At 66.0% G+C, this 27489-nt stretch overlaps 1 protein-coding gene and 1 long non-coding RNA gene across 6 annotated transcripts in view; one reads left to right on the forward strand and one right to left on the reverse strand.

Moving 5' to 3' along the window:
- Nucleotides 1-27489, forward strand: part of GSE1 (Gse1 coiled-coil protein) — a gene marked incomplete at its 5' end in the record, with an annotated part of 94101 nt that overhangs the window by 19401 nt on the left and 47211 nt on the right. For 3 of the 4 annotated variants that reach the window (XM_084533200.1, XM_084533201.1, XM_084533202.1), the window contains one exon: nucleotides 11397-11562. In XM_084533200.1, coding sequence (XP_084389326.1) covers nucleotides 11397-11562 — 166 coding nt within the window. Of the gene's footprint in view, nucleotides 1-11396; nucleotides 11563-15055; nucleotides 15252-27489 lie in introns of those variants that run through there. The other variant, XM_084533204.1, reaches the window with a different exon arrangement.
- LOC311443218 lies at nucleotides 13285-20692 on the reverse strand. 2 transcript variants are annotated; one of them, XR_014697127.1, is made up of 2 exons: nucleotides 20546-20692; nucleotides 13285-13749 (listed from the first exon to the last, which is right to left on the reverse strand). It is a non-coding gene; the product is annotated as an uncharacterized lncRNA (long non-coding RNA). The 2 variants fall into 2 exon arrangements; XR_014697128.1 differs by lacking the exon at nucleotides 20546-20692 and adding an exon at nucleotides 15785-16917.

The following is a 27489-nucleotide window of genomic DNA, read 5'->3' on the forward strand; positions in this document are numbered from 1 at the left end:
TGCCATTTTGGGGACAGCGGGGGGGCACTTGGGGACGTGGCACCTGGGCGCTTTGCCCCTTTTGCTGCTGGTGACCCTAGTGGCCGTGCATCCACCGCCTCATTTTTGGGGACCCTGTCTCGATGTCCCCCCTTCCCGTGGGGACATCCTCTCCACGGGGAGGGCTCCTGCAGCCCCCAACACCATTGCCACGGGCTCCCCAGCACCCTGGGCACTCGCGGGTCCCCGCTGCCCCCAAAAAGTGGAGGCCGAGCCTCTGCGTCCCCGGCCTCCCCCCGGCCTTTTCCGACACTCCCTAATCCCCGGCGCTGCTGCTGCCACCTCCCCGGTGCCGGGAGCAGCTGCTCCAACATCCCCGCACTGGGTAAACAGGGACCTCACTGCTGACCCCCCCCCCGGCCCCATATCCATGGGGTTAGGAGCGGGGTGGCTCTCTGGGCACGGGGACGAGGCGCAGGTCCCCGTGTGCCCCCCCCTTGCCTTTTTGTCCTCGGTTTTGCCTCGTCCTGTGCGCCCTGCTGGCACCGTGTCCCCCCCAGTGGTGCGTGCTGGGGGGCTGTTTATTGCCCCCTCTGTGCCCTGTGTGTCTGGGTTTTTTTTTTGGGGGGGGAGCGTCCCCCCCTCGCCTGCGTCCCTGCCTCCCGCGTTATCTGCTCAATCTGCTAAGCAGGGGAATCGCTGCGGCCGCCATCTGTGAGCCTGCCAATAATGGGATTAACTCCTTCCCCCGGCTGGGGCCGAGCCCGCCTGCGTCTCGGGCAGCCCCTTCCAGCACCCCCTCCTTGCTGGGGACACTGGGGTGATGGCCCCGGGGTCACTGGGCTCCCTGGGGACCCCCCCTCCAGGCTCTGCTCAGTGTCGGGGTGGGCTCTTTTTGGGGGATTTAGGGCTGGGACCCGGCGGTGGCTTTGGCGAGGAGCTGTGGGGCCATCCTGCACCCGGCAGGGCGCCTTTTTGGGGTGTTTTGGGGAGTGGGGGGGGAAAATAACAGGAAAATCCTTGCAGAGGGTTGTGAGGTCGGACACCGTGCCCTCATACATCTCCATACAGTATTGGCACGGGGGCCACCTCCTGCCTGCCTCAGTTTCCCCTCCTGCCACATCAGCTCCATTTTTTGGGGAGGGGGCACAGGCTGAGCCCCCCGTCTGCCGGCTCCATGCGTGGCCACGTGCCCCCACCCCGATTCAGGAGGATGCTCCTTGAGCCCCCCCGGGTCCGGGCAGCACCCCAGAGCCGCGGCACGGAGCTGGGACGTGGGGGGGGGGCTCTTTTGGACGCCCCCAGCCCCATCCCACCAGGTTCGGGTCTGGCAGCCCCCGCTAATCCTCTTAGGCTGCACCCGGAGCAGCTGGCGAGGCTGCAGCCAGGACCCAGCCTCCCCTCCCAACAGGTGCCCCCCGGGACCCCCCCCCTCTTGGCCGGGGCTCGGGGTTCTCCCCCCCCCCACCCCCTCCCCATGCCGCAGGCAGCCCCCTCCCCGCGCGGCCGGCCCGGGAGCGCTCATTAATTATCTAATCTTCCCTTTATGTTTAATTTACAGCCCCGCGCGGCTCTGGCCATATGCTGCTTTTGTTGTGTCTGGCTCTTTGTTGTGGCAGGCAGCGTTTGCTGCCCAGACCCCCCCCCCGCCAGCCTTTGATCCCCCCCCCCCTTTTATTTCTCCCCCCCCCCTCGTCCTCCCCAGCGCCACCCCGCAGCCACCCCAGAGGCACCTTGGCGAGCCCCCCGGGGCGGGGGGGGGGAGGCGATGCGGGGAGGGGGGGTAAGTGCCTTTTTGTTGCTTATTAATTTTCCCTGCCCCCCCCCTCGCCCCCTTTCCCCCCCCACACCTCCCTCCCAAGCCCGGCTCTCGCCGGCAGCTCCAGATTTGCCGTGCGCCCGTGCCGCCGCCGCGCCTCCTCCCCGCTCTGCTGCCTCCAGCGGGGCTGCCTGGGGGTCACCGCTCGTCCCCGCGCCCCGCCGGGCTCTGCCACGCAGGTAGGTGCCGGGCAGGCACCCCCCAACCCTCCCCAGGGGTTTTGGGGGGGCTCCGTGCCCCCCCCTCGCTGAGGATCCGTGCTGGGGATGGAGGGACGCAGCCCCTCCAGGACTTGTTGCGCGCCCACTGATGCACCGGGGGGGCCCCAGCTCCAGGGGGGGTGTAGGGACGTGGGTTCCCGTGCCCACCCCCCTGCTGGGTGCGAGCCCACGGGGGGGGCACGGCGATGGAGCCCCCACGTGTCCCCACCCCGCTGCGGGCACCCCGCTTGGCAGGGCCCCGCGCAACTCGCTGCGAAGTTTGCAAAGTGCTGCCGGCGCGTCGGGCGATTTTTTTTAATTATTTATCAAAAAAAAAAGGAAAGGAGCAGCAAAATGGTGCTGGGGCACGCGGGCAGGCCCGGCTGCTGCCTCCCAGGGTGCGCCCGCGGTGCTGGGCAGGGCAGGGTGGGTTTGGCAGGGCAAGGGGTGGGGGTTTGGGTCTGGCTTTTTGGGGGAAATTGCGCTCGGGAGGCAGGCGCAGGGGCTGGGTGTGTTTGGCAGGCTCCCTGTGCAGTGCAAAACCCTTTTTATTTTTAATTTTGAGGGTGTTTGGGGGGAAGAAACTTCCCTCCTGTCCCCTCCGGGCGCTCGGCCAGGCGCGCTCAGCACCGAGGTGGGAGCAGCCGGGTCCCCAGGGGATGCTCAAGGCTGGGTGGCCCCGGCAGTGCCAGAGGAAGGATCCTTGGCAGCCCGGGCTGTGCGGGCGGCCCCGCGGCCCCTCGGTGCTGCCTGTGGGTGCCGGCGTGGCCGGGGGGGTGCTGAGCTTGCCAAACCACGGGCTGGCCTCAGCCGCCGGGAGCCAAGCTCCGGGCGCACGCAGGCGGCGCTACGTGAGGTCACCGCGACCGCCGGGGAGGTGGCCCTGCCAGGGGGAGGTGGCCCTGCCAGGGCGAGCTGGCTCCACGCCGGCTCCTCCGTGCTGGGAGCCACGAGGAGGTGGCGGGGGCCAGCTCCGGGGGGTGGTGGAGGAGCGTGGTGGGAACAAACCCCCCCTTTCACGGCCGGGGCGCACCACCACGGCACGGCACGGAGGGGCCCGGGCGCATCCCCAGGGGGTGCGGTGGTGGGATGGGGTCTGGGAGCGGGGTGGGGGCACCCCTGCTGGCTCCCCGTGTCCTGCCCGATCCCGAGCAGCCCCCGTGTCCCTGCTCGCTGTCTCTGCACGCCTGCAGGAGCTGGTTTGCCTCCAGCTGGGCGGCTGGAGCAGAGGAGGGGCTGTGCAGCCGCTCGCGGCAGGTGGCCGCTGGCTCGCGGGGGTCCGTCCCCATCCAAAGCCCCCCCCGTTTCCCTCAGTCCCTCCCCGCTTGCCAAGCAGGACTCCAGGGCTCCCAGGAAATGGTTTTGCAACGCGTGTTGCAAGCAGCAGCCCAGCTCCGAGGCCACCTTCCCACAGGGGGAGTCCTTCCAGCACCCCCTCTGCGCACCCCTGGGTGCTGAGGGCGCAGAGGGGGAAACTGAGGCAGCGGGGCAGGAGGCAGCCGGTGCCCAAAACGGGGAGAAAACAGGATTCTTGGCGCTGCCGCTCGCTCTGCCCGCAGGCGAGGGTTGCTCTTTGCCTCTCCGTGCCGGCACCGCCCCAGCCCGAGCCCCGCGCTTCCCCCTTGGGTTCTCGGCGATCCCTCGCGGCGAGGACACCCCGGGACCCGCTGCCACGTCCCCGCGGGGCTCTTTTCGGATCAGCCCCCCCCCCCGGGTGCCGGCTGCTTGGTGAAAGGGGCGATTGTTCGCCCCCAGGGGGTGCGGCAGGCTCCGGCGCTGTGTGTGGCCGGGCTGCGGGGCTGGCTTTGGCCCCCTGCCCGTCCCCGTGCCCTTTGCCAGAGGCAGCTGCTTGCGGGCACCGCTTGGCTGCCGGCCCCCCGCCAGCCCTGCAGCCTCGGCCGGATGGCAGGATGCGTGCGGCAGCACCCGGGGCCGCTGCCACGGCTGTCACGAGTTCGCAGCGCCCCGACCCTAAAAGCAGAGAGCCTTGGGGGGAGCTCGGAGGGGCTGCGGCGCGGCCAAAAGTCCCCCTGGGGAGGCACCCGGTGGCTTCATCCCTGCGCGAGCGACGCGTCAGCGCTGAAAGCCCCTGGTTTTCCACCCTGCTTCCCCCTCCCCATGAATTTCGGAGGTTTTGGAGGCGCGGGCATCACCCCCGGGGGGCTCACCGTGCGCCCCGCAGCGTGTAGGGCGGCGAGGTGCCCCGTTCCCTGGCTGCCCACGTGTCCTTCCCCTCCCGGCTCGCTTGCCAGCTAATGGCTCGGCTCCTTCCTACGGCTTTTTAAGCGCCTAATGGTGCACGGGGCTAATGGGGCGGCTCCCTCTGCTCGCCCGTGCCCCCCGGGAGATGGATGGGGCCGGGGCCCTGGCGCTGCCCGAAAGGATGGGGATGAGGACGGGGCCGTGCGGGGCCGGGAGCGGGTGCCCGGCCGCCCGCCTCTCCTGCCGCCTGGGCTGCTATTTATCACGGGGTGATCAAAATCTATTTCCAGCGACCTCTTGGAAATGGCCCTCGTAAAAGCAGGCGGCAGCAGGCGCAGGCAGACAGCGGGGAGGGGAAAATCGGCGCTGCTGCTCCTGCTCCCGACCCCGGCGCAGCGCCGGCAGCCGCCCCCATCCCGCAGCTGCCCCTGGGAGCCTCGAGCATCCCTCCCGGGGCTGCAGCATCCCTCTGCGGGCATCCCTCCAGCCGGTCCTGGAGGATCATAGGATCATGACCCAAGCTCTGCCGGGTCACCCAGAGCCCCCCGTGCGCCCCTGACCCCTCTGCACCTCCGTGGAGCTGCTGGCAGCCCCGTGTCCCCTCCCCAGCTCGGGACCACGCTGTCCCTCCTCCTCCAGCCCCGTCCCCTCGGTGCTGATAGCCGGGTGCTGATTCAGCCGTTTCCCTCCCACCGCTAATTACTCAGCCCCTCGCAGAGCCCTGGCCATAAATTCTGTGGCGGGAGGGGGCTGGGAGGCAGGGAGCCTCCTTGGCTCTCTTCCTCGCTGCCCCGAGCAGGGACCTGTAACCCGGTGCCATTCATCGGCACGCTGCGCTGGCCCCCATGCACCCCGGCAGGACCAAACCCCTGAGTTTCCTCCATCCTCCCCACCTGGTTTTTGGGGTGTAACCCCCCCCCCAGTATCCCTCCTCCCTGCCCTGTGACCCTCCTGTCCCTGTGTGTCGCTCAGCCCAGCTCTCCCCAAACACTGGGGCACCCTTGGTGACCCTACAAACCCCCTGTGCCCCGGGCACTGCCTGCCTCCAGCATCCTGGGGGGGTGCTGGGGGGGTGCTGGGGGCACCCTGGCGGGGCTGGGGGGGTTGGATTTGCTCTCGGGGCTGGATTTGCTCTCAGGGCTGCATTTAATTGCACCCTGAGCTAAGGGCATCCTGCCCTGCCCATGTGTCCCCCCCCAGGACTTGGTGGCATAGAGAGGGCCCCTGGTGTCCCCACTGGTGTCCCAATTTGTGTCCCAAAACCCCAAAAGCCGTGACTTGTGGGCTGCCCCATTGGGTGGTGATGGCTTCGTGCTGGGCACCCTAATGAGGGCCAGCTGGGTGTTTTTGGGGTGCTGGACCCGGTTACCCAGGGCCCTCTCGTCCCCTGGGATGCCTGGGGTGGTTTCACTGCTGCGCCCTGCCCGGGTGCCGTGGGATTTGGCCTTTTGGGAATGCCCCGAGAACCTGAGCCGCCGTGGGGCGGGTGGGATTTTCCAGGCTGAAAAGCCCCTTTTTGGGCAGCCCGGGCAGGTATTTAGCGGGGCAGGGAGCCCCACAGGGACAGGACGGTGGCCGCAGCCTGCCCGAGGCTCCTGGGCTGGAGGTGGGTGAGCTCGGTGCCGCCGCGTCCCCGCGAGGAGGATGGGGAGCACGGGGACACAGCAGGTCCTGAGGTGGGACCTCTGGGGACAGCTGAGGCTGGGAGGGTCCCTGATCCATCCAGGGCGGGTGGATCTTTCTCACCTGTTTACTCTGGAGCCTAATGATGGCTGGGAGAGCACCTTGGTGGATTTAATAGGGTCGGTGGTGCGCACAGCCAGCTCAGCATCACATCTCCGTGCGGGGCTGGGGTGCCCACACCTTCCCCTGCCTCAGTTTCCCTGTGAGCAGGGCGGAGGGGACATTTCCCAGCCTGGCAGACATCGGAGCTGTGTCCCCATCCTGGGACAGGGATTGGGGATCTGCCCCTGCCTTGGGGTCCCATCCTGCCCGGCCACCCTGGGGTGCGGGGAGTGGGCTCTGTGCACCGGGGGGGCAGCACCCCTCGTGCCCTGCCACCAAACGGGAGCAGGGGCTCGAGGAAACCCGGGAGCGAGCGGCTGCGCCCTCCCCTTACCTCCCCCTCTCCATCACCTCCCCGCTCGCTCGCTCACAAACGTCTGCTCTCGCCAAAAAAAAAAAAAAAAAAAAAAAAAAGGGAGGAAAAAAAAAAAAAAAAAAAAAAGAAGTGACAGGGGTCGTCTCAGTGCTTTCCACATGACCTGCCCGGGAACAGAGGACGTCTTTGTTAATCCGCCGAGCTGTCAGTTCAGCCTCTTCACAAAAGGCATAAACCACTTATTGCCGGGCTCACCCCTGACCCCGGATCCGCCTGCGCGGCCTCCATTGTGCCGCCTCGAGGAAGCTGGCAAACAATTTGGGCCGCTGCTCCCCTCCCCTCCCCTCCCCTCCTCTCCCCGCCGGCGGCTGCCTCCCGCCCCGCCGGCCGCATCTGCGCGCCCGCCACCCCGCCTGGCAGCTGCTGCGAGGGGACGGGGGCTGCCACAAAGGGGACCCCCCCCCCCAAACGCACACACGCGCGCACACCGGGCTCTCCATCGCGCTTTTAGGGGCTGCCGGAGCAGCTGGCTGCAGCCCCGGGGTGCTGAGCGGGGCTGGGCGCTGCGCCCCTCGCTTCCAACCCCGTAAGGAGGGGGATCAAAGCTCCTTAGGGCCCCCGGTTGGGACAGGTTGGGACGGTGGCTTTAGGGAAAGCCGCTTAGGGCCGGGCACAAATAGCTCTGCCTCCCGTGCCACTCGGGGTTGGAGAGGGTTGGGGTGATGCCGGCACCCCCCCGACCTCGGGGTGCTCAGCTCTTGGTGCTGAGCCCTTTTTGGGGGTGGTATGGGGGTGCTGAGCACGTGCTGGTGCCGCGTCCTTCTTCCCGGTACCCGGAGCCCGCTGCGGGGCCGGTGCGCGCGGGAGCAATTAGCCGCAGTCACTCGGGGGCTATATATAACCCAAATTGCTGCCTGCAGCTCGTTAGCGAGCTGTCACGGGCGCTGTGGCTACGGCGGGTGACATCATGTCACCAGGGGGGGGGACACACGGGAGGGGGACAGCAAAGGGATGGGGGTCCTTGGGATGGGGGCACGGCCGTGCCGGGGTTCGGGATGGGGTCAGGGCGGGTTCCTTGGGTGCCACCAGTGTGGCACTGGTGTCCCTCTGTCCCCTGTCCCTTCCCGTGCAGGTGGGGATGAGCGTGGCCCCCCCGGGGCATGAATATATTGTGTGGGATCACGCCCCGGCGTCCCGCTGGCGCTGCTGGAGGGCTCGGTGCTAACCACAGCCCCCCCCGTGACAAATGGGCCCCGGCCGTGCCCACGCGGGCACCGTGCTGTGCTGCAGGCTGCCCGCTGGCACCGCCGTGCCATAAAACGGGGGGGGGGGATCAGGGGGGTGCTGGTGATGCTCAGCATCACCCCCTGCATCCCATCGCTGCCGGGGACCACCTGGGTTGGGCACGTCCCCACCTGGGGAAGGGTTAACGTCGCCGGCGTCTCCTTCTGGCGCCTTTTGTTTCTTTTTTTTTTTTTTTTTCTTTCTTTTTTTTTTTTTTTTTTTTTTTATTCCTTTCCCCTTTTTTTAATTACGGGTTAGCGCGGCGGTAATTGCAGGTTCCAACTTTCGGCGAGCAAACACGGCTGGGAAACTTTAAACACGGCGCTGGGCGCTCAGCACCGGGCTCCGGTCCCCCCACAGGGTCCCCGGAGAGCGCAGCGGGGCCGTGCCGGCGCTGAGCCACAGCGGGAGGGGGGCATCTTGAGGCTCAGCCCGCTTTTTGGGGAAAATCCTCGGCTTTTCAGGCCTCAGGAGGAGGAGGGAGGCGGCGACTTCCTGGAGGGAAGAGCAGCTGAAACCGTCTGGCCTAACAAGTGGCTGGGGCTGCGCTGAGGGCGGCAGTAATTGCGCTGGGAGGCTGCCGGCTTGCAGCGATAAAGCCCCAGCGTGAGCTGGAGGGCTCGGCGGCTCCGCCGACAAAGGGAGCCGGGGGGGAGCCTGCTCACTTCAGCCGTAAACACTCCAAATGCCTTTTTATTTTTAGTGCAGCCTCCTCGCACGGCGGCGGCGGCGGCGGTGGTGGCGGGGGGAGGATGGCTGCGGGGATGCGGGGGGCTCGGGGGCGGTTTGCGCCCCGCAAGCCTGGCGCTGCGGCTTGGAGCTGCCTGCGGCACCGCTCCCTCTCCACGCCGAGCCTCCTCCTCCTGCACCCAGCCCTCAGCATCCCCTGCAGGCTCAGGATGAGGCCCCCTCCGCGCCCATGCAGTGCTCGGGCGTCCTTGCTTGCAGGGTTTTGGGTGCAAGGTTTGGTGCCCGGTGCCAAAAGGCACCGCGGGTGCTGCTGCGCCCATGCCGGGGCTCGCCGAGCTCCGGGGTGGTTGGTGCCAGCCAGATTTTGGGTGCCTGGGGGGGACCTGGCGGTGCCGGGGAGCCCCGTGGGAGGCGTCACGGCTGCGCCCAGCCACCCGCCCCAGCAGCAGGTGAAGCTCAGGGGAAGTGGAACGGGGAAGCCGCGCTTTCTGGTGTCCCGAAGGCACAGGAAGCGCGCGGCTGCGTCACGGCACGCGGCAAATCGCTCGCCCCACAGCAGCCCTGCGGCGCCACGGCCCTCCTGGGGCTGGGAAGCAGCACGGCTCCGGCATCCCCACGGCACAGCGGCGTGGGCTGCGTGCTGCCCCTGCGCTCACCCCCTTTGCAGTGCTGTTTTTGCAGCGCTGGCACCCCCGAGCTGTGGTGCGAGCCCTTTGCTTCCCCTCTCCGTCACCACCGTCCCCAGAGCCGTGCGGTGCCGCAGGTATTTGGGCCGGTGACGGGCGCAGGAGGAATGCGCCCTCGGCCAGGGCACGGGGAAGGACGGATGCAGGGATTGCTGCTCCCTGCCCTTGCCTCTCCTTATCCCCTCCCCGAGGCCGTGTTGTGACCCGGCTCCAGGTCTCCCTGTTGTTTGCAGAGAGGTTCTGCGGGTGGAGATCTGGTGGCAGAAGTGGCACGGCGGTGTCGGGGGGAGCTCCCCGTGGGTGCCATCCTCGCCGGCTCTGCTCTGAGGCTTTTCTCCCCACCTTTTATCACCCACAGAATCACCACGACGCCTTCCTCCGTATCCCCTGGGCATGCCTGGCAGGGGCAGGGCTGCAATTGCTCGGTGTCACTTTGGTGTCACCTCTCCATGGACGTGAACCCTGCCTGGGGCCACGACCGGGTCCCCAGCGGGGCTGTCTCAGGCTCCCCTCCTGCCTCAGGGAGGTTTTGCTTCACCCCTCTGCCCACCCGGACCCCCTCACCTCTGCCCAAGCACCTCGGGGTGCTGCTGAGCGGCCGAGCCCCCAAATCAGCCCGCTGGCCTCTTAATTGGGAGCGAGACTTTGAGGACACGGCCAGGGAGGAGGCCCCCCTCCGAGAGGGGCTGCTGGGCGGCTTTATCTGGGCGGACAGATCCCTCCTAATTGAGCAGATATTCCATGTTCGCAAACAGATGGCTTCTTTGCATCAATTATTCCTTATCTGGGGAGCCGGGGATGATTTGCTGACAGATAGCGCGGGGTGAAGCCCAAGCGAGGAGGAGGCTCGTGCTCCGCGCCGCCTCTTGCCCGGGGCTCCGGCTGCTCCCTGGGGGGTCCCGGGGGGTGCAGACACCGATAGAGGGGGGGTCCCGGGTGCCTTTTGGGCAGGCAGCACCCGTCCCAAAAGGTGGGTTTGCATCTTGGCATCTCCTGGTAGGAAAAGAGAGGGGCTCGGGGCTCCCCGGGGAGCAGGATGCACCCGTGTCCCCCAAATCCCCCTCCCCACCTCGCCCCGGCTGCTGCTCCCCCGTTGCTCAACGCTGCTGTGACGCATGACCGGGGATGATTAATGTTAATTAATGATTAGTTCCTCTAGGTATCAAAGAGTGCCTCAGCCCTCTCCCTTGCCCACAGGTAGGGGATTGCTGCGGCTGCACCCCCGGGGATCCGGGGCTTCGCCTGTTTTTTTTCCCCGGGCACATCTCCCTCGCGCAGGGCAGCACTCGGGGGGCTCCTGGCACCGCTCTCAGCTCTTTCGGGGTGGGGACTGCTCCCTGGGCTTGTCCCCTGCTCGTTTCAAGAGCCTCTTTCTATTAATCCTCGGGAAGGGAAGGAGCATCCCGGGGCAGGCGGTGGCACGGCGCCAGTTGGAGCCAGCGCACGGTGCCACTCGAGGGCTCGCGGGAGGCGTCGGGCGCTGGCGGCTGCGCGGCGCTGCCATATGGATCCCATAAATTAAACCTTTCCAGGAAGCAAGCGGTAAATTTATATGTCTGCTCACATGTGTGGCTTGTTGAGGCTAAGGGCTTCCCAGCAAAATTCATGTGCCATCCATCTCACTTAGGCTCTCCGGGTTTATAGGACTAATCCTGAGAAAAAAAAAAAAAAAAAAAAGAAAAAAAGACAAAACCAACAACGGGATCGACGTAAAATCCCCACCACCTGCACCTCTGGTCCCAAAACCGGGTGCTGTGGGGCAGGAGGGGATGTCACCCACCCCGGTGGAGCACCGTGCCCCGTGTCCTGCCGTGCCAGGAGCTGTAGGATTGCTGCCCAGTGTGGATGCAGCACCTCGGGGATGTTTTGCCGGGAGCCACGGGGGTCGCCGGGCGCGAGCAGCAAACCCCGCTCACGGCCCCGGAGCGAGCAAAAAGCAACAGATCTCCTTTTATTTTATTTTATTATTTTTTTTGAATGTTTATTTTCAGGGCTGCGAAAGCCACTTTGGCAGGGAGCGAGGGCGCTGGGGGTGTGAAAACCCCGTCCCCACCGTTGGCGGCGCGGTGGCCTCCCCGCAGCCCGCTGCCGCCTCTCCCAGCAGGAAAGGCGAGGGGGAGTTGTTGATCCCGGGTAAACACCGGCCGCTTGAGTAATCGGTAGCAGCCTTCCCGGCCAGCTGCTGCTCGCCGGCAGAGGGGACGCCGGCTTTGATTCATGGCCCCCCCCCGGCCCTCCCTCTGCCCTCCCCCTCGAAGCCTTTTCCTTGTCTCCAGCTGTAGCCCCGCGGCGCGCGGCTCCCCGCGCCGGCCACGTGCATCTGCCGCCAGGAAAACAAAAGCATCCCCTGGCCCCGTGGCCCCCGTGGCCCTCTGCGTCCCCGTGGCCCCGTGGCCGTGCCCCCAGCGCTGAGCCGTGTCCTGCTTTTCTTCCAGGCGGCCCCCCCTTCCCTCGAGACGCCCGTCGCCAAGCCTGCCACCGCCGAGCCCCGGCACCGGCTGCTGGGCACCAAGGAGAGCCCAGGCGCAGCCCCGGATCCCGGCCCTGAGCGCAGCCAGAGGACGGCTTTGGATGCAGAGGGTGCGGACGCCGGAGCTACAAGTAGGTGCTGCGGGGCACGAGGGGGTCCCCGAGCCCCCTCGCCACGAGGAGGTTTTGGGGATGGGGCGCCGAAAGGCACTGAAATTTTGGGGAGGTGACCCCGGTGCCCTGCCCGCCGTCCCCAGGGCCGTGAGTCAGGCCACGGGCGCCGCGGGGAGCCGCAGCGTTGGGCAGGCCCCGTTGGGGGCCGAGCTGGGGGGAAGAGGGAGAAGCCCAGGGGCTGGGCCGGGCCGCAGCTCCCAGGACTCGGCCGCCTCGTCCGTCAGGAGCGGCAGCATTTTTGGGAGAGGCATCACAGCACGCCTGCTTCCCGCCTGCCGCCTCCCAGGACCGGCTGGTTTGCCAGCCCTTCCCGGCAGGCGCGCCGTGCCGTGCCATGCCGTGCTGTGCCACACCGTGCCGTGCCGTGCCACGCCGTGCCGTGCCGTGCCGTGCCGTGCCAGGCTGCTTTGATCCAGCAGCAGCTGCCAATGCCAGCTCCTGGCGCTGCGCTGGGGACAGCCGGGCACCGCAAGGTGCAGCGGGCAGGGAGCCAAGGCAGGCAGTGCCACCCCCCCGGGGCGCACGGGAGGGTTTTGTGCCCCCCTCCGGCCCCCAAGAAGGGCAGGGCTGGGCGCTGGGGCGCCGTGGGCAGACTCAGCCGTGCGGCAGCCCGTGCGCTGCGTCCCCGAGGGAGGGGGGGACCGAGGGGAGAGGGGGGGGGCAGGCTGCATTTGCAAGCTGCTCACAGCCCGGTGCGCAGGCAGGCTGGGAGCTGTGGCCTGGAACGGGCCTGCCGGAGTCAGCGCTGGATTTATTACCCTGCCAGTGGCTGCCGGGCAAAGGTGACAGTGACTAATGGCTTGTTACACGCCTGCCACATCTCATCTGCGCGCCGCGGCCGGGTGCTGGCGTTCCCAGCCCCGGGCTCGGCGTGTGGGCAGCCTGCGCCCGCCCTGCCTGCCCCTCGGGGACGGGGGCGAGCCGCCCCCCTCGTGTCCCCCAGGCAGCTCGGAGCGGGTGCCGGTGACATCTGGGCACGGGAATCCTCAGGCAGCCGTGGCTGAGCCGCCGGCACCGCGTCCCCTGGGGCTGGCACAGCTTTGGGGACCCCGGGGTGTCCCCAAGGTGCCACCGCCGTGTCCCCAGGCGGCCCAGCCGGCCAGATGCTGGCACAACCCGGAGCTTGCCGGGGAGGGGCCGGCTGGCCTCGTGTGACACCCGGGGCTTTCCAGCACCGATGAAACTCCTTTGTGGTTGCAAAAGCAGAGCCACACTTGTCACCTCTGTCAGCGCTGCCGTCCCCTCCCGCTGCCACCGGCAAAGAGCGCAGAGCCCAAGCCTTCAGCCCCATGCGGGGGGCAGGTGACAGCCCCCCGGGGACGTGGGACCTGCTCTGCCACGGCCACCCACTCCTCTCTTTGCGTCCCCTTAGCTCCCTTCCCCTTCCAGCTCTTCCCTGCATGGTTTTGGGGCAGAAAGCTGCTTTTTGCCCAGTCATGGAGGCAGCTAGAGGGGGCTCGGTCGGGTGCTGGGCCCAGGATGGGGCTTGCTTTGTGCCGGCTGAGGTTTGGGTGAATCGGGCTGCCAGACTTTAACGAGCCTGAAATCATTTCGTTATTGCTTTGGAACACGTTTTCCAGCGGGCGCTCACTTGGCCAGGTACAGGCAGGGTTTTGGGGAGCCAGCTCCTCCTGTCACCGGGATTTTTCAGCACTGTGATCCTGGAGGCTTCTCGGGGAGATGCTGGGGGGTTTCTTGCCTTTTTTATTATTATTATTATTATTATTTTGGAATATACACACCCCGTATTTCATCGTTGGAACCGGCCAAAGCTCCAGCACTAGTTTTGGAAAGCCGGCTCGTGGAGGCACCCCAGCGTGGCACATTTCAGCCTCAGGAATTCGGGTTCGGGTCTGGCAGAGTCCGGAGAGCTGGGAAAGGGGGGGCTGACAGCGGGAAATGCTGAGGGGGCTCGGGCGTCGCCCCCATCCAGGCCAGCTCCAGGTGCAGGCGTGCGGCACCGTGCGCGGGGACGTGTGTGTGCGTGAGCGTGGAGATGCTGACAAAGCCATAAACCCATTCACTAGGAAAATTAAAAAAAATTAACAGGCATTGGCTCACTCTAGATTAGTAAAGGCAGCGAGATAAAAGTGGCTCTTTATACCTTGTGAGAATTGCTGATAAGGGCATTTGTTCCTCCGGATCCTGGAGAAAGAATGCCATGAAAATTTAAAATAGAATGGGGAAAAAAAGGAGGGGGGGGGGGAGGAATGGTGGGGCTGGGGGAGGTGGGGGCGTCACGGGCAGGGTGGGCACCACGGGCAGGGGGGCACCATGGGCAGGGGGGTGCTGTGGTTTTGGAGGGGTTGTGGCTGGATGCTGCCCTCCAGCCCCTCTTTTAGGGTTTGGGGGCACTCGGGCTGGGTGCACAGCAGCCCGGGTCTGCCCCCCCCAGTATTTCAGGGGTTGTTTTTCCCCGCTGTGAAGCCGCCCCTGCTGTGGTCTCTGCATCTCCTCCCGGAGAGCTGCAAGTTCATGGCCGGCAGCACTGGGCCCAAATTCCTCTCCGGAGCCTCGCGGGCTGCCCCGCACGCCGGACAGGCTCGGCAGGACCTCGACCTTCCCCGAGGACTCGTGCTGCCTGTTAAGGACCGGCGGTTTCCCTCGCTGGCCACACAGCTCATTTTTGGGGGCTCTCCGAGCCCCTCGGTCACCAGCGTGCGGGCAGAGCCCCGTGGAGTTGTGGTTGGGGTGGCACGGGGGTGGCCACCGCCTTCCCATCCCCAGGGAGGGTGCTGGCTGCTGGGTCCCCCTTCCTGCGCCCTGTGCAAGGGGTTTTTGGGGTGCACAGAGCGGGCTGGGTGCCAGCATCCTCACAAACAGCACCCCGAGGTGGTGCCAGCCCCGCGCCCGCCCCTGTGGGGTCTGCGCTGGTGCCAGCCCTGGGTGCGTGCGGTGGCACCTCCGTGGGGTCCTCCCCAACCAGGAGGGGATCCCACCCGTGCCCTGGGCTTAGATGGAGGTCCCAGCATGTGGGGAGGGGGGGGGAAGACCCCATTTGGGGTGGGGGTGGAGGCGGTGGCCCTGCTGCCCCTATCCTTTGCCCCCCCCTCCCCACTGATGCTGGGTATGGGGTCAGCACCCAGCTCCTCACCCCACGCAAACCAACGGCTGCCCCCCATTTCCCCCCAACCCCCCCACCCCCCTTTCCCCGCTCTGCCATCATACAGCCCCCCCTTGGCACCCCAATCCCCTTGGGGAGGTGAGGGGGGGGTCCCTCAATCCCCTTGGAGAGGTCCCTCCCCATCCCCACCTCCCCCCCCAACCCCCCAGCTTTTCCAAGGGGGGCGCGGGGGGGGGTTGACCCCAGCTCCCCTCGGGTCCTCCCCCCTCGGGAAGGTGCCAGCCGGGGCCGCCCCCCCGCGGGGCGCTGCCCTGCCCGGCCCGGCCCCCGGTGAGTCACGCTCCAGCCGTGCGCTCCCGGGGCGGCGGGCGGGCGCCGAGGGAAGCAGGAAGCGGCGGGGGAAGGCACGGCACGGCTCGGCTCGGCACGGCTCGGCACGGCTCCTCTCCGCTCCCTTTCGCCCTGCCGGGCCCCGCTCCGGCGCCTCCCGGTCCCCCCCCGTCCCCTCCCCATCCCTCTGCGCGCAGCGCTCCGTGCCCATCCATGGACGAGCGCGGCCCCCGGTGGACGGCGCGGCCGCTGGGTGAGTGCTGCGCCCCCGTGCGCCCCCCCCCGGGACCCCCCCGGGTGCCCCCGAGCTCTGTTGCCCCCTCCCCGCGGTCCGTTTTACGCCCCCCGACCCCTTCACCCCATAACAGCACTGGGGTGGGGTGGGTGCCCCCGGCCTCTCCGAGCCCCCCCTCTCCAAGCAGGAGGGGTGCTGGGGGGGGGCAAGGTGTGGGGGTGACAATTGGGGGGTGCCCCCCCTCGGTGACCCGCCTGCTGCGCCCCAAGGGGGGCGCACGGGGTCGTGGCACCCGGTGGGTGCTGCCTGGCTCTTGGTGGGTCACCGGGTCCTTGTGGGGGGGGACAAGGGGATTTTTGTCCCCAAGGTGAGGACACAAGAGGCCACCCCCGCTGCGCCGGTGTCAGGGTGCTGGGGTTACCCTGGGGGTGCCACCAGCCTCTGGCAGTGACCTTGGCACGGCTCCGTGCCCTGCTCTTGGCACTCTCCCCCCCTCGTTGTAGGGCTGGGCCTCGGTTTCCCCACGGGGCAGCGGGCAGCCCGTGCCTTACCACCGTCCCCAAACGTCCCCGGCCACCTCCGGGAGCCTTTTTCTGCCCTCTCCGTGCCGGGGGGGGAGCCCGGCTAACGTGCGCTGCGTCGCCCTTTCCGCGGGGTGAGGTCACGGCCTCCCAGTCTCGCCCATCTCCCGGGCTAATCGTCTCCCGGCGTGTTTATCTGCTCGGCTCCAGCCTCGCTCTTCCAGCCCTGCCTTGCCCTTCGCCCCGGGGCCCGGCGGGTCGCCTCGCCGGCTCCCTAATAACCTGGGCGCTTCGGCACCTGGGTGCCCTGCCCCGTCCCTGCTCCTGCTTTGCATGGCGAGGCCGCGGTGGGTGCCAGCACCCGAGGTGGGTGCCAGCTCCCCGTCCTCTGGAGAGCACCCGCTGCACCTCCTGGGTGCAGCAGAGCGAGTGCCTGGCCTTCCTCTTCCTCCTCTCCTCCTCCTCCTCCTCCAGCCAAGCGCGGCGGAGGCTCCCCAGCGGTCGGAGGGTGCCGAGGGGGTGCTTGGAGGGGGGCGTCGGGGTAGCCGGGCGGGAGCTGCGGAGGAGTTAATGGAGGGAAAAGGCAGCGGGAAGGCAGCGGCGCCTCTTCCTGCGAGCGCCCGCGCGCCTGCGCGCCGGCCGAGCAGATGGGTGAGCCTGTGTGGTTTGTGGGTGTGCCCCCGCGGGGCCGGCTGCGTGCGAGGCAGGCGTGCGCGAGGCCGCGTGCGTGTGCGTGTGCATGGGGTGTGTGTGTGCGTGCGTGTGTGTGAGCCCGGCAGTGTTTGCCTAACCTTGCGGGGAGGTGCCGGGTTTGGGGAGGGGGGTTTGGCACGGCCACGCTGGGCCAGCTGGGGTGTGAGGCTCCCGTGCAGCGCAAGGGGGGTGTTTGGGGTGTGCGTGCACACGCGTGTGCGAGCATTTTGAGCCCTGAGGGCACGCTCGCAGCTCCGGGTGGCGTGTGCTGAGCGCTGCTGGGGGGGCCGCGCACCCAGGGGGGCGCAGCCGCGTGTGCGCACCGGTGGGAGCGTGCACGAGCGTGCACACCCAGGCCTTTTGCAACGAGGGGAGCGTGTGTGCATGCGTGTGCGTGTGTGTGTGTGTGTGTGTGTGTGTGCTGGCTCCGGGGCAGGGAGAATTACAGTGGAGACAGTGGCTTTGGCGGGGGGCCAGGGCTCCCGCCGTCTCGGGGAGGGTTGGGGGGGGAGACGGGCAGGGTGCCGCGGGACGCGCAGCTCGGCGGCGGCAGCAGGACGTTTTTATCGCTTCCTGACACGCTCGCGGCCCTGCGTGGGGCTGCAGGTTTCGGGGGGCAGCTCTGGAGCAAGGGGTTGGGGGGGTGTTTTAAATCTCCCCTCTCCTTGCTCCTTCTCCAGGCCCCCAGGCCCTCTGTGGCACCAGAGTGGGGTCGGGCAAGGAAGCGGGTGCTGCAGCAGGAGGAGGGCTGGGGGTCCTGGGGGGGCTTTATTTTGGGGTGGGGGGGTCCCCACCCACGCTGGCTGTGGCTGGTTGGGGTGTGCTGGGCGCAACGGGGCGCTTCGGGGTGGGGAGCACCGTGCCGGGGGTCACGCTCCCGTCCCCAACTCCTGTCCCCAAGCCCCAGCTGTGGGTGTCCCGGGGAGGAGGGGAGGGGAACCGCGTGCCCTGGGGGGGTCACGGGGCAGCTTTGGGGTTGGCCAGAGGTGCCGGAGGGGGGGGCGAAGGGCAGCGAGGCCAGGGGTCGGGGGGGGCCGCGGGGACAAAGCTTGGCAGGGCGCGAGCGCGCGTGGTTCGGTGTGACCGCTCCGGGAAGGCTGCCAAGGGGATTGCCCTTGAAATAGCACTTTCCGTGCCCTGGCTTCCCTCGCTGCTCAGCCCGGGGGGTGGGGGGGGGGCCTGCGGTGACGGTGACGGGGGTGTGGGGGCCTCTCAGCTCCCTGCAGCCCCCCCCCTTTGCCATCCCGGCACCCGAAACGCAGGCGGTTGCAGCGGGAGGAAGCGCCCCCGTTGCTCCCGCGCCGATAACGCGGGCGCCTTATCGCGGGGCCTCCTGCGACACGGCCCCCCCCCCCCTTGCCACCAACCACCCCCCTCCCACCCCGCTCCCTTATCTGCCTCCCCTCATCTGCCTCGGCCGTTGTCCCCGGCTCTGCTCACGCCCCCCCCTCGGCCCCCACAACGCCCACGGGGTCGGCCCTTGGGCGGCCGCCGCGGCCCCGCTGCTTGGCAGCCTGCCCCCTGGCTCCTTTTTGAAGTTGGAAATCCATTTAAGTCAAGAGGAGGGAAAGTTATTGCCGCTAAAGCCCCTCGCCTTTAGCACTAAATCCTCTTTGCTGCTCCGCCACAGCCTCTTAGCACCGGCGGGGCCGTGCCGGTGTCTCCACGGGGGGGGGAACCAGGCTGCCATGCCCCCCCGTCCCCGGCACCCCGCAGCCTTGCCGTGCTGGGAAGGGTTTTGGGGCTGGCAGCGAGCTTTGGGAGCATCGCCACAGCCTGCTGCCACCTCCTTGCCCACGCTGACCCCGTCCAGAAAGGGGTTTCTCCTGGTGGCACCGCTGCTTTGCCCCCCCCGTGTCCCCATGGCCCCTGTGGGGTGGGTGGCACAGCGCGGCAGCTCGCCCCCCACCCCGATCCCATGCAGCGGGGGCAGGCTGAGACCATCGGGGTGAGCACCAGGAGCGCGCCTCCGGCCCTCTCCCCGCCATCCTTTTGCTCTCAGTGCCCCAAATCCCTCTCCACAACCCCAGGAGCCCCCCCCTGTGCCCCCACACCCCCCCATCCTGCCACCCCCCGGGGGCTGCTCGTGTCCCCAGGTGCCCAGGCGAGGCGGGGGCCGCGCTCCCCCGGGCGCCTTCGTGTCTCCAGCACGGAGAGCTCGCTGGGGCGGCGCGGCAGCGATTTGATTTGATTATTTTCCCTTCTCCAGAGCTGGCGATATTTAAATATTAATGCCTGCCTCTAATTGCTGTGTCAGAGGAGCGGGTGCAGGGTGGGGGGGGGGGAGGTGGGAGGCAGCGCCAGCTCGTTTTTTTGTTGTCTGGGGGAGTGTTTGCAGAGGGGGAGCTGTTTGGGTGTGTGTTTTTCCTCCGCGGGGATCCGCTCGGCCCCGGAGCAGCGCCGCGCCGCCGCCGCCTGGGTGGCACCTCGGTGTTGGGTGGCCTCGGGTGCTGGGGATGGGGACAGATGGGTGGCAAAGGGAGGGAGCAGCGCGCCCGGAGCCGGCGTGCGGGTGACAGCCGGCAGCTTCCTGGGGCCGAGCTCCTCCTCGCCCTTGGACACGTCCCCGCTCCCCGGGAAGCCGCCGCCAGCAGGAGGAACGCAGGCGAGGTGCAGCAGGCGCCGTGGGCGGCGAGCTGGGGCCGTGCCCGGCGTGCTTCAGCCTGGCAGATGGAGGAGCCGAGGGGGATCCGTGCCCCAAAAACTGGAGGGAGGGGGGCGAGGAGCTTGGAGGAGAAGGAGGTGCCCCGTGAACCCCATCGGGGTGCGCGCCGGGGTGCCATCGGGGTGCCACCCCTCCGCAGCCACCCCGGAGGGCACCAAACCGTTCCGCCTGCCCGGCCCCCGATATTTACGGCATCACCAAATCGTGCCACCCCGTCAAAAAGGAGCTGCGGCGAGCCCAGGGAGCTCTGCACGTGGCGGGGCTGCGCGAAAACGGGGGCGCGCGCGCACCGCCGGGGCCGGGAGAGTTAACCACAGCCTGGGGGGGGGGGGGGAGAGAAAGAGAGAGAGAGAGGGAGGGAGAGCGCAGTCAGATGCTTGTGCGCTCGCTTCCTGTAATAAAGCGCACGCCGGCGTGCTTGTCACCTGCTCTCTGTTGTGCTGCCAAGCAGCAGACATGCCGCTTCTTGCTGCGGGCCCTGGCGCGCTCTCCTCGCCGCCTCTCCTCCCTCCCTCCCGCCCCGGGCGCGCGCCCCGTGCCAGCGCGGCCTTATAGCAGGTGTTTTTGGGGAGGGCGCGCCGTGCCTGTTGCCGCACGCCCCGTGGGGGTGGAGGCTGTTTAACTGTTCCTCGTCGTCCCCCCCCCCCCCCACCCCGCTCCTCTCCGCCTCCCCCGGGGCGTAGCGGCACCGCTGCGGGTCAGGCCGGTGGCGCCCAGCCCGAATTTAGGGTTTGGGGCGGGCGGCACGTGGGGCGCACCGGCAGCTCCTGGTTTGTGGGTCGTGGATCCTCCCGGGGGTTTTATGGGGTGTGGATCCTCTCTGCTCGCCCTGAAAGCTCTCCAGAGCCCCCAGTGGGTCTGATCGCCCCACAACCAGTGACCCCCCCGCTGGGGGAGCAGCCAAAACGTCGCCGTCCCCATTAACCCGCCGGCGCTGCTGACCCCAATTGCGGGGAACTGGCGCCCTGCAGCCTGCTGGGTGGAAGGGCCAAGGCTCCTTTCGGCTCCCAGGGAGGGAATTTTGGTTCTTTTGGCCAGCGGGTGGCTGAGGCATCGCATCCAACCTCTGCCTGTCCCCCACGGGTGTCCCCCCCTTTGGGGACCGCAGCTTCGCGCCCCGGTGCAGCGCCGGCTCCCGGCCCCGGCTTTGTTTGGGCGGCGTTAGGAAGGCGCTGGGCTGGGGTCAAGCCGTGGATTCATCACTTGTTGGAAGACTTTGCGGAACAATAAAGGTGTCTGCCTTTATATCTGCTCGTATTTTATCCCCGCCGCGGCCTTTCCCCAGCGCCGGCCGGGATTTACGGCGGGGGATATTTTAACGTGTCGAGGCGAGATGGGAAAGCCGAGGCCGCCCGCGCCCCCCCAGCCCCCCTCGGCCAGCTCCCCCCTTCCCCACGCCTTTGCATTCAGTGCCTGTGCGCTGAAATATTTACCTTCCAGCTCCTCTGACAGTTCAAGCCGTCTCGTGAAGCAAAGGTTATTGAACTGCGAATGTTATGACATTACATTTTTGTGTCTGCACTTTCAAGATGCGTGATGCAGCCTGAATGATAAGTGATCTCGGGGTTAAGGGTGGGTTGGTTTTTCTTTTTTTTTTTTTTTTTTCTTTTTTTTTTTTTTTTTTTTTTCTCCTCCTCCTCGCCCTCCCTTCTGCTCTCCTCCCCGGCTCGGCGCGGGCTTTTGGCTCTGCTGGGACTTGATAACGCTCCCTTTTATTGCCCTGCCCGTGCATTCCTGCAGACGGGATCCCTGCTCTCGGTGCTGGGGGTGTGGGGAGGGTTTGGGGCCGCAGATGGGGCAGCGTGCCTCAGTTTCCCCATCCCTGGGGAATGCTCGAAGCACTCTGGCCCTGGTGCCTGCTTTCAGCCTCCAGAGGGTGTCCCTGGGTTTGGGGGTGTCACGGCGTCTGCCCCTTTTTTGCTCCGAGCCGTGCTGCGGGTGCAAGAGGCGATGCTCGGCGCTCACCGGCACCAACCTCGCGCCCCCACAGTTTTGGGGACCACCAGGTGACCCCGGGGGGCATCAGGGGATGGGGACAAGTGCCAGCGGGGGCTGGCCCGTCCTGTACACACTAGAGGGCAGCAACCAACTGGAGCAGCAGGCGTGGACTCGGTGGGTCCTGGGGATATTTGGGGGCAAAGCGTCCAGATTTGGCCCCATGCCGCGGGTTTGCAGTGGGGACCTTAAACCAAGCGGAGGCCCTGAAATGCAATCAAGCAGCAGGGCGAGGGCCAAGCAGCCACCCCGACCTGTGGTGTAACGCCGTGCCGAGAGCAAATTAATGAAGTTATCCCACAAACGAGGCCGCTCTCGCTGCCGGTGGATCGCATCTGCCCGTGCCCCCCGGGCTCCCCTCTCCTCGCCGCCCCGTCTGGGCTGGAGCCGCCAGCTCGCCCCCGAGCGCCCGGAGATTTATCTCGGCGTCTGCCCCCGCTCTCTCCGAGATGCCGGGGTCGGGGCCGGCCCGGCAGCGCTAACACAAACCAGCTGTGGCTGCGTGCACGGGGGGGCCGCCGGCGGAGAAAAAGAGGTCAGGGCCCGGGAAATTAAATGTTCATAAATGTAGGCCCAAGCGCTTAAAAAGTAGGGCAGTGCCATTAAATCTCATTAAAGTTTAATACCTATCAGTGCCACTTCAGGCAGCCCTTGGACATTGCTTTAATTTGATGGGTGTTAAGGGAGAATTATCAAATAATTGTGCTGGCTGGGGACTTGCTTTTATCGTGTTACACGGAAAGCTCTCCCGGCTTTGTGCCGCACATCAAAACAGCGCGGGCAGGTATTGTTCTGGGGAGGGGGAGCTTTGTAAGGGGGGGGGCCGCCACCGCCGCCGCCCTCACCGCCGGGCGAGGAGGAGCGAGGGATGGGGGCTGTGAGGGACGATGGATGGGGTTGTCACAGGGCTTAGCAAAGCCCTAATGGCATCACGAGGTGGCACCAGTGGCCCCAAGGGTGGTGAGGGGACAGCAAGCATCCTACCAGCCCCAAAGGTGGCGAGGGGATGGCGAGCATCCTGCCGGCCCCACGGGTGGCACGGGGACGGCGAGCATCCTGCTAGCTCCATGGGTCCTGCGTCCTCCTGGGCGGTGCTCAGAGATGCCAAATTTTGGAGAGGCTGTGGCACAGCAGGAATTGCTGGTAGAAGGTGCACGGGGACAGGGATGGGGCCGGGGACGAGACGCAGGCGCAGCTCCGGGGCCGAGCGGCGCCGTGCGGAGGCGAGCGCGCGGCCCCATGCATTTTTTATAGGGTGCGCCCAGGGTTATTTTTATTTCCTTCTATTTTTTCTCTCCCCCCCCCCCCCTCCGCAGCCGTAAAAGTCCCAATTGATAAAGAATTAGTGCCAGGTCGTTAGTCCTGGTTTTTATGAGATAACCCGGGCGCAAGGTGCTGGCGTGTAAACGCCGGGGCCAGGGGAGCGCGGGGAAGGGGAGCGCGGAGCCGCGGCCATGAATTATTCAGCAGCGCCTGATTTCACATTATTCTCACTGATACTTTTACAACCTGTCAGTAAATAAAAAGATTCTACATTATTTATAGAAATGGACCCGAATTGGTTAGGAGAATTTACTGTTGCTATTATTAGGGGCTGCTCAGCACCGCGTTAATGAGAGCCAGGAAATGGCACGCGCTGCTTTCCGCCAGCTCCGCGGGTCCCCCCCAGGCTCTCCAGGATCTGGGGGTGCCCCTCGGTGCCGTGCCAGGAGATGGGATGGGAATGTCCCCTCTGCCTGGCTGGGACTGGGGTCACCATCAGCCTTGGGGGGGCAAAGGTTGGGTGGGGACATCTCCTCCATGGGGACATCTCCTCGATGGGGACATCTGGCTGGGGATGTCTCCTTTTCTGGGGACATCTCCTCGCTGGGGACATCTCCTTCTTGGTTGGGGACACCTACTTGTTGGGGACATCTCCCTTATGGCCTGGGGCTGTCCCCACACTGGGTGCCAGCCCAGGGGCTTGCTGGAGAGGACGGCTGCCCCATGCACAGTGCGGTTGGCAGCCGGCAGCGGGACGGCTGGAGCTGGCACGGCGAGGTGCCCTGAGGGTTTGTCACCTCGAGGGTTTGTCACCCCAAGGATTTGTCACCCCGAGACTTCACCGTGCCCAAGTCTGGGCCCCCGGGAGGGTTTATTGGGAGTGGGATCACCAGCAGCCCTCCCCCAGGGCGGTGCAGGACGGTGCTGCACGGGTGCCGACCGTCGCGCATTCATCCTCGCATCCCCAAACAGCCCCCGTGGTGGAAGCAACCCCCAAAATCAGACAAGCTGGGGGGCCGGGGTGGAGCAGAGCGGGGATGTGGGACACGTGTGGCCCCCCTCACGGCCACGGCAGCCGGACAAACGGCCGGGCAGCCGAGCCGAAACCCAAGAAGTTAATGGTTTGTTTCCACTGTCCTAAGGTGCCTGCTACAAGCCCGCCGGTGACAGTTTTATTGGCAGGCAGGCCATGCTAGAAGGATTGGAGGCTATTTACAGTGTTGAGGCCGTGACTTTGTGAGCAGACAGTTAACATAAATTCACATGATGGATCAGTTATCACTTCATTGAACTTGTGGCGGATCCATTGAAGGCTGTGCAGTAACATACTGTTTCCTGGCTCTGCGCAGCGCTGGGATACATTAAATACACTTTATTTATAGCTTACCATTGCTGCACTGTGGGCAGGAGAATGCAGCTTTTGCAACTATCATCTAATTTTATGATGAGCATTAAAGCAAGGCCTATAATTTGCACCTTTTTATTCATTAGACACTGGTGCAGCCATAAGTCAAGAATGCCCAGGGATTTAGATGCAGATCCAGAAGATAAACTATTGACAAGCCAGATGTATTTTTACATTAGTGTGCCTTTACAATAGTTTATGTTGAGAGTGGAATATAAATTGCATTATTAAATACGAACCACTCTTGTAACCGCTGCTTTGCCTGCTTATTTGAAGGAAGGATGGGATGCAGCAGAGCCGGGAGGCTTTGCCCAAAAGCCCTGGGTTTGGAGGGCTCGGTTGGATTCCCTCGCGTTTTTTTCGCCCTGGATGCGCTGGAGCAGAGCGAGCCGGGTGCCTGCCGGGGCGTCCGGGCGCTTTCTCCTCCCGCAGCAGGCGTTTAACCTCAATTTCCCCCTCCTCTTTTGCCCTTCTGTTTTTCGTGGCCACGTCCCCAGCGGGCGGCAGGGGCTGGGCCAGGCTTCGCCCCCGGCACCCGTGGCCGTCCCCAGGGGCTGGCGGTGACCAAGGGACCCCGATGGCCCCGCGGGCACCGACCTCTCCCTCCCCGAGCACCCGGCCAGCAGCGAGTTAAATCCTTTTGTTTCCGAGGCAATACAGTTTATATTATGAGCATGAATAAAAGATGGTTGTGCTAGGGGTAGCTGTCAGTATCTTTGCTGTGTATAAAGGCTTCTACTGTAGCTTGACAGTAAAAGACTGTGTTTGGGGACTGATGTGGTTTCTCAAAGGAGCTAAATAAATAAGGGGCGCTTATTTTTACACCAGTAAAGGCTGCTGGAAATTTAAAGCCCTGTTTATCTCTCCGAAATCGTGCTGTTTATTGTTATCTCGTGGAGGGGGAATTTGCATGCTCGCTAATAATTAACCGAGCCCGGCGCTTCTCCCTCCCCTACGTGCTGCGGCTCCGCTGTTATCGGAGGGGAGGAAACGTTGGCAAACCCAAAGGCAAATATTGAAGGAGCCCGGGCCGGGTGCGGTGCCCCCGGGGTGCCACCGGCTGCAGGGTGCCACGGCGGTGGCGGGGCGCTCCCCGTCCCCCCCCTGGCCATGCACACCAGCATTTGGGCAGCGTTTTGGGGGCTTCCTCAGGAGGGTATGGGCAGGGCAGGAGGCTGCGAGGCCGCGGGGCAGAGCACCTGCCCCTTTGTGCCCGGCGCTAACAGGCGTCCCGGCGCGCTCCCCGCGCCACCAGATGCCGCGGCTCCGTGTGGCGGCACCGTCTCGCTAGCGGAGTGTAACGGGGGAGAGCAGTCGGTGCCTTTGTTTCTCGTGCTCCTCGCCCAGCTGTCACTTCCAGTGATCAGTAGAGAAATCATCACCCCGCAGGATCATACATATGGAACGGGGGCTGTGCGGAATATTTATTGGAACATGTGTCGGGGCCGCGCCGGTCACGAGCCCCGGGTCTGCCTCGCCCCGTGCCAGCCCCCCCGTGGGTGCTGTCAGCCCCAGGGCTGTGTCCCCAGGGCGATGTCCCCAGCACGAACAGACCTTACAGCACGTGGGGGCCGTGGGGAATCGGGGCTGGCTGTGCTCAGCTGCCCCAGGTGGTGCATGGGGCCGTGCAGCACCCTCTGCCCCCGGGCACTCGTTGGGTCCCTCGCTTCGCCAGCCTGTCCCCGACCTCGCTGTTCCCAAAGGGTGTCCCCAAACCTGACGGCAGCTTTTATTGCAGTGTGCAGAGCCCCAGCCCTGGGTCCCCTCCCCGCTGAACCCTCCTTCCTTGGGGACAGGCAGCGCCTGGCTGGGGTCACCTATGGGGTGGCCTTTGGGGTCTCCAAATTTAGCCATGCACAGGGGGGCGTAAAGCAGCCAGGAGCCTTGATCCCATCGCCCTCTCTGCGTGCTGGGGCGTGGACAGGGCACGGCCCCGTGCTGCCAGGAGGGACCTGCCTGCTCCAACCCGAGCGGAGACGCTGCCCTCAGGAGCAGCGGGTCCCCAAACGGAGCCTCCCTGGGGACAGGGATGGGGACAGGGAGGGGGAAGTCTCCTGTCTCCGGAGCTGTCAGCTCGGCACCTTTCATGTGTGATGGGTAAACAACACGGAGCGCCCGCCTGGGAAGGCTGTTGGATCCCTGCTGGTGCTAAAGCAGCGTCTGGCGGGGACGGGGAACGTGCCGCCGCCTGCGCGAGGCACCGCGGACGTGACGCCCCGCTGGGGCTCGCTGCCGCCTGCCTCGGCACAGAGCGCTCCCGGGGGTGGGAGCGGGGGAAAACGGAGCCTCTGGGAACCTCTGGGTGGTCACAGAGGTCTGGAGCGGGGACGTTTGGCTCCCCAAATTGTTCTGGGGGGGCGCAGAGCTCCGGGGGGATGCAGCATCCCTCGGAGGCACGGGTGCATGGTGCCAACCAAAACTCAGCACGGAAAATCCCAGCCAGCCCCCACATCCCCACGTCCCCGCGTCCCCAGCCCTCTGTCCCAGCCACCCTATAGTTTCCAGGGCACGGAGCCGGCCTTCCCAGCCCCGTGCCACGTTGCTGTGGGTTTTCCCTCGCCGGGGACAGCCAGATGCTGCGCAGGCAGCGAGGGGGGTCAGCGGGTCCCGCGAGCACATGGCTCGGGGAAGGTGTTGCAGGCGCCTTTTGGCACCCGCCGCCACACGAGCGCGCTCCTCTGACAGCTTTATCAAGCCTCCAGACTTCCCAATTCCATTGTTCCTGACATCTGTTTCGGTAAGTGATTAATTGCAATTAGCGAGCGGTTTGAAAGCCCGTGGAAGAATATTCAGCAGAAAACTCGTCAAGATTAATGAGTGGTGGCAGTTGTCAGAAGGGCTGCTGCCTTGCCGTGACGCGGCGGTGGCATGGAGGTGCAGGAGGCTGGGCACCCCCCCTTCCCTCCTCGTGCCCGTGTCTTTCCCCACATTGTGCCCCCCTCCCGGAGAATAACACGGGATGATTTTTCATCCGACCGCATGAATTATCCGCTAATGCGCTATTAATAAAGCGCCGTGGAGTTTCACCGAGATTAGGTCCTAAATCATGCAGAATGAATTTTAATGAGGCCAAAAGACACCGTCATTAGCCGCTCGCGGGGACCTGGAGAACATTCCGGGGGGGCTCACCCCGGGGCAAAGCCCCCTGGGTTGGGGCAGAGGGCTGGGATGCTCTCACCCAGACCCTTGATTTTTTGGGGCTCGGGGCGTGCCGTGCTGTGCCGTGCCGCGTGCGTGCAGGGGTGCGCGGCGGCACAGCCTTTGTGCAGCCCTGGCGAGGCGGCTGGTGCGCAGGGAATTAGCTCGGCGGGCTGTGACTCAGAGCAGTGAGCTCTCCAAACACCACGGCCTCGCTGCCGTGGAGGCAGCAGCTCCTCACCGGAGCCAGGACAGGCACTCGGGGACGCACGTGCGCGCTGCCTGCCCCGGGCACCCTCCTCCTCTTCCTCCTCCATCTCCTCCTCCTCGCTGCCCCAAGTTCCCGAAGGAGCCGGGGGCCTTTTGGCCCCGCAGCGAGTTTCCCAACCCTTTGCTCTCGGTGTGGCTTTGCCCGTCCGGGGCGCGACATCTGCTTCTGCAAAGTGTTTTTTAACGCTGAGGTCAGGGCAGCTCGGCAGCCGGGGCCTGGGCGGGCTGCGGTGACTTCTGGCCTGCAAGCAGATGGCTCCGGCATGCCCCGGGTTACCGCACCCACGAAATTCCTCGGTAACAGCC

This window comes from Aythya ferina (genome assembly GCF_964211825.1).
Source record: "Aythya ferina genome assembly, chromosome: 12".
NCBI lineage: Eukaryota > Metazoa > Chordata > Aves > Anseriformes > Anatidae > Aythya > Aythya ferina.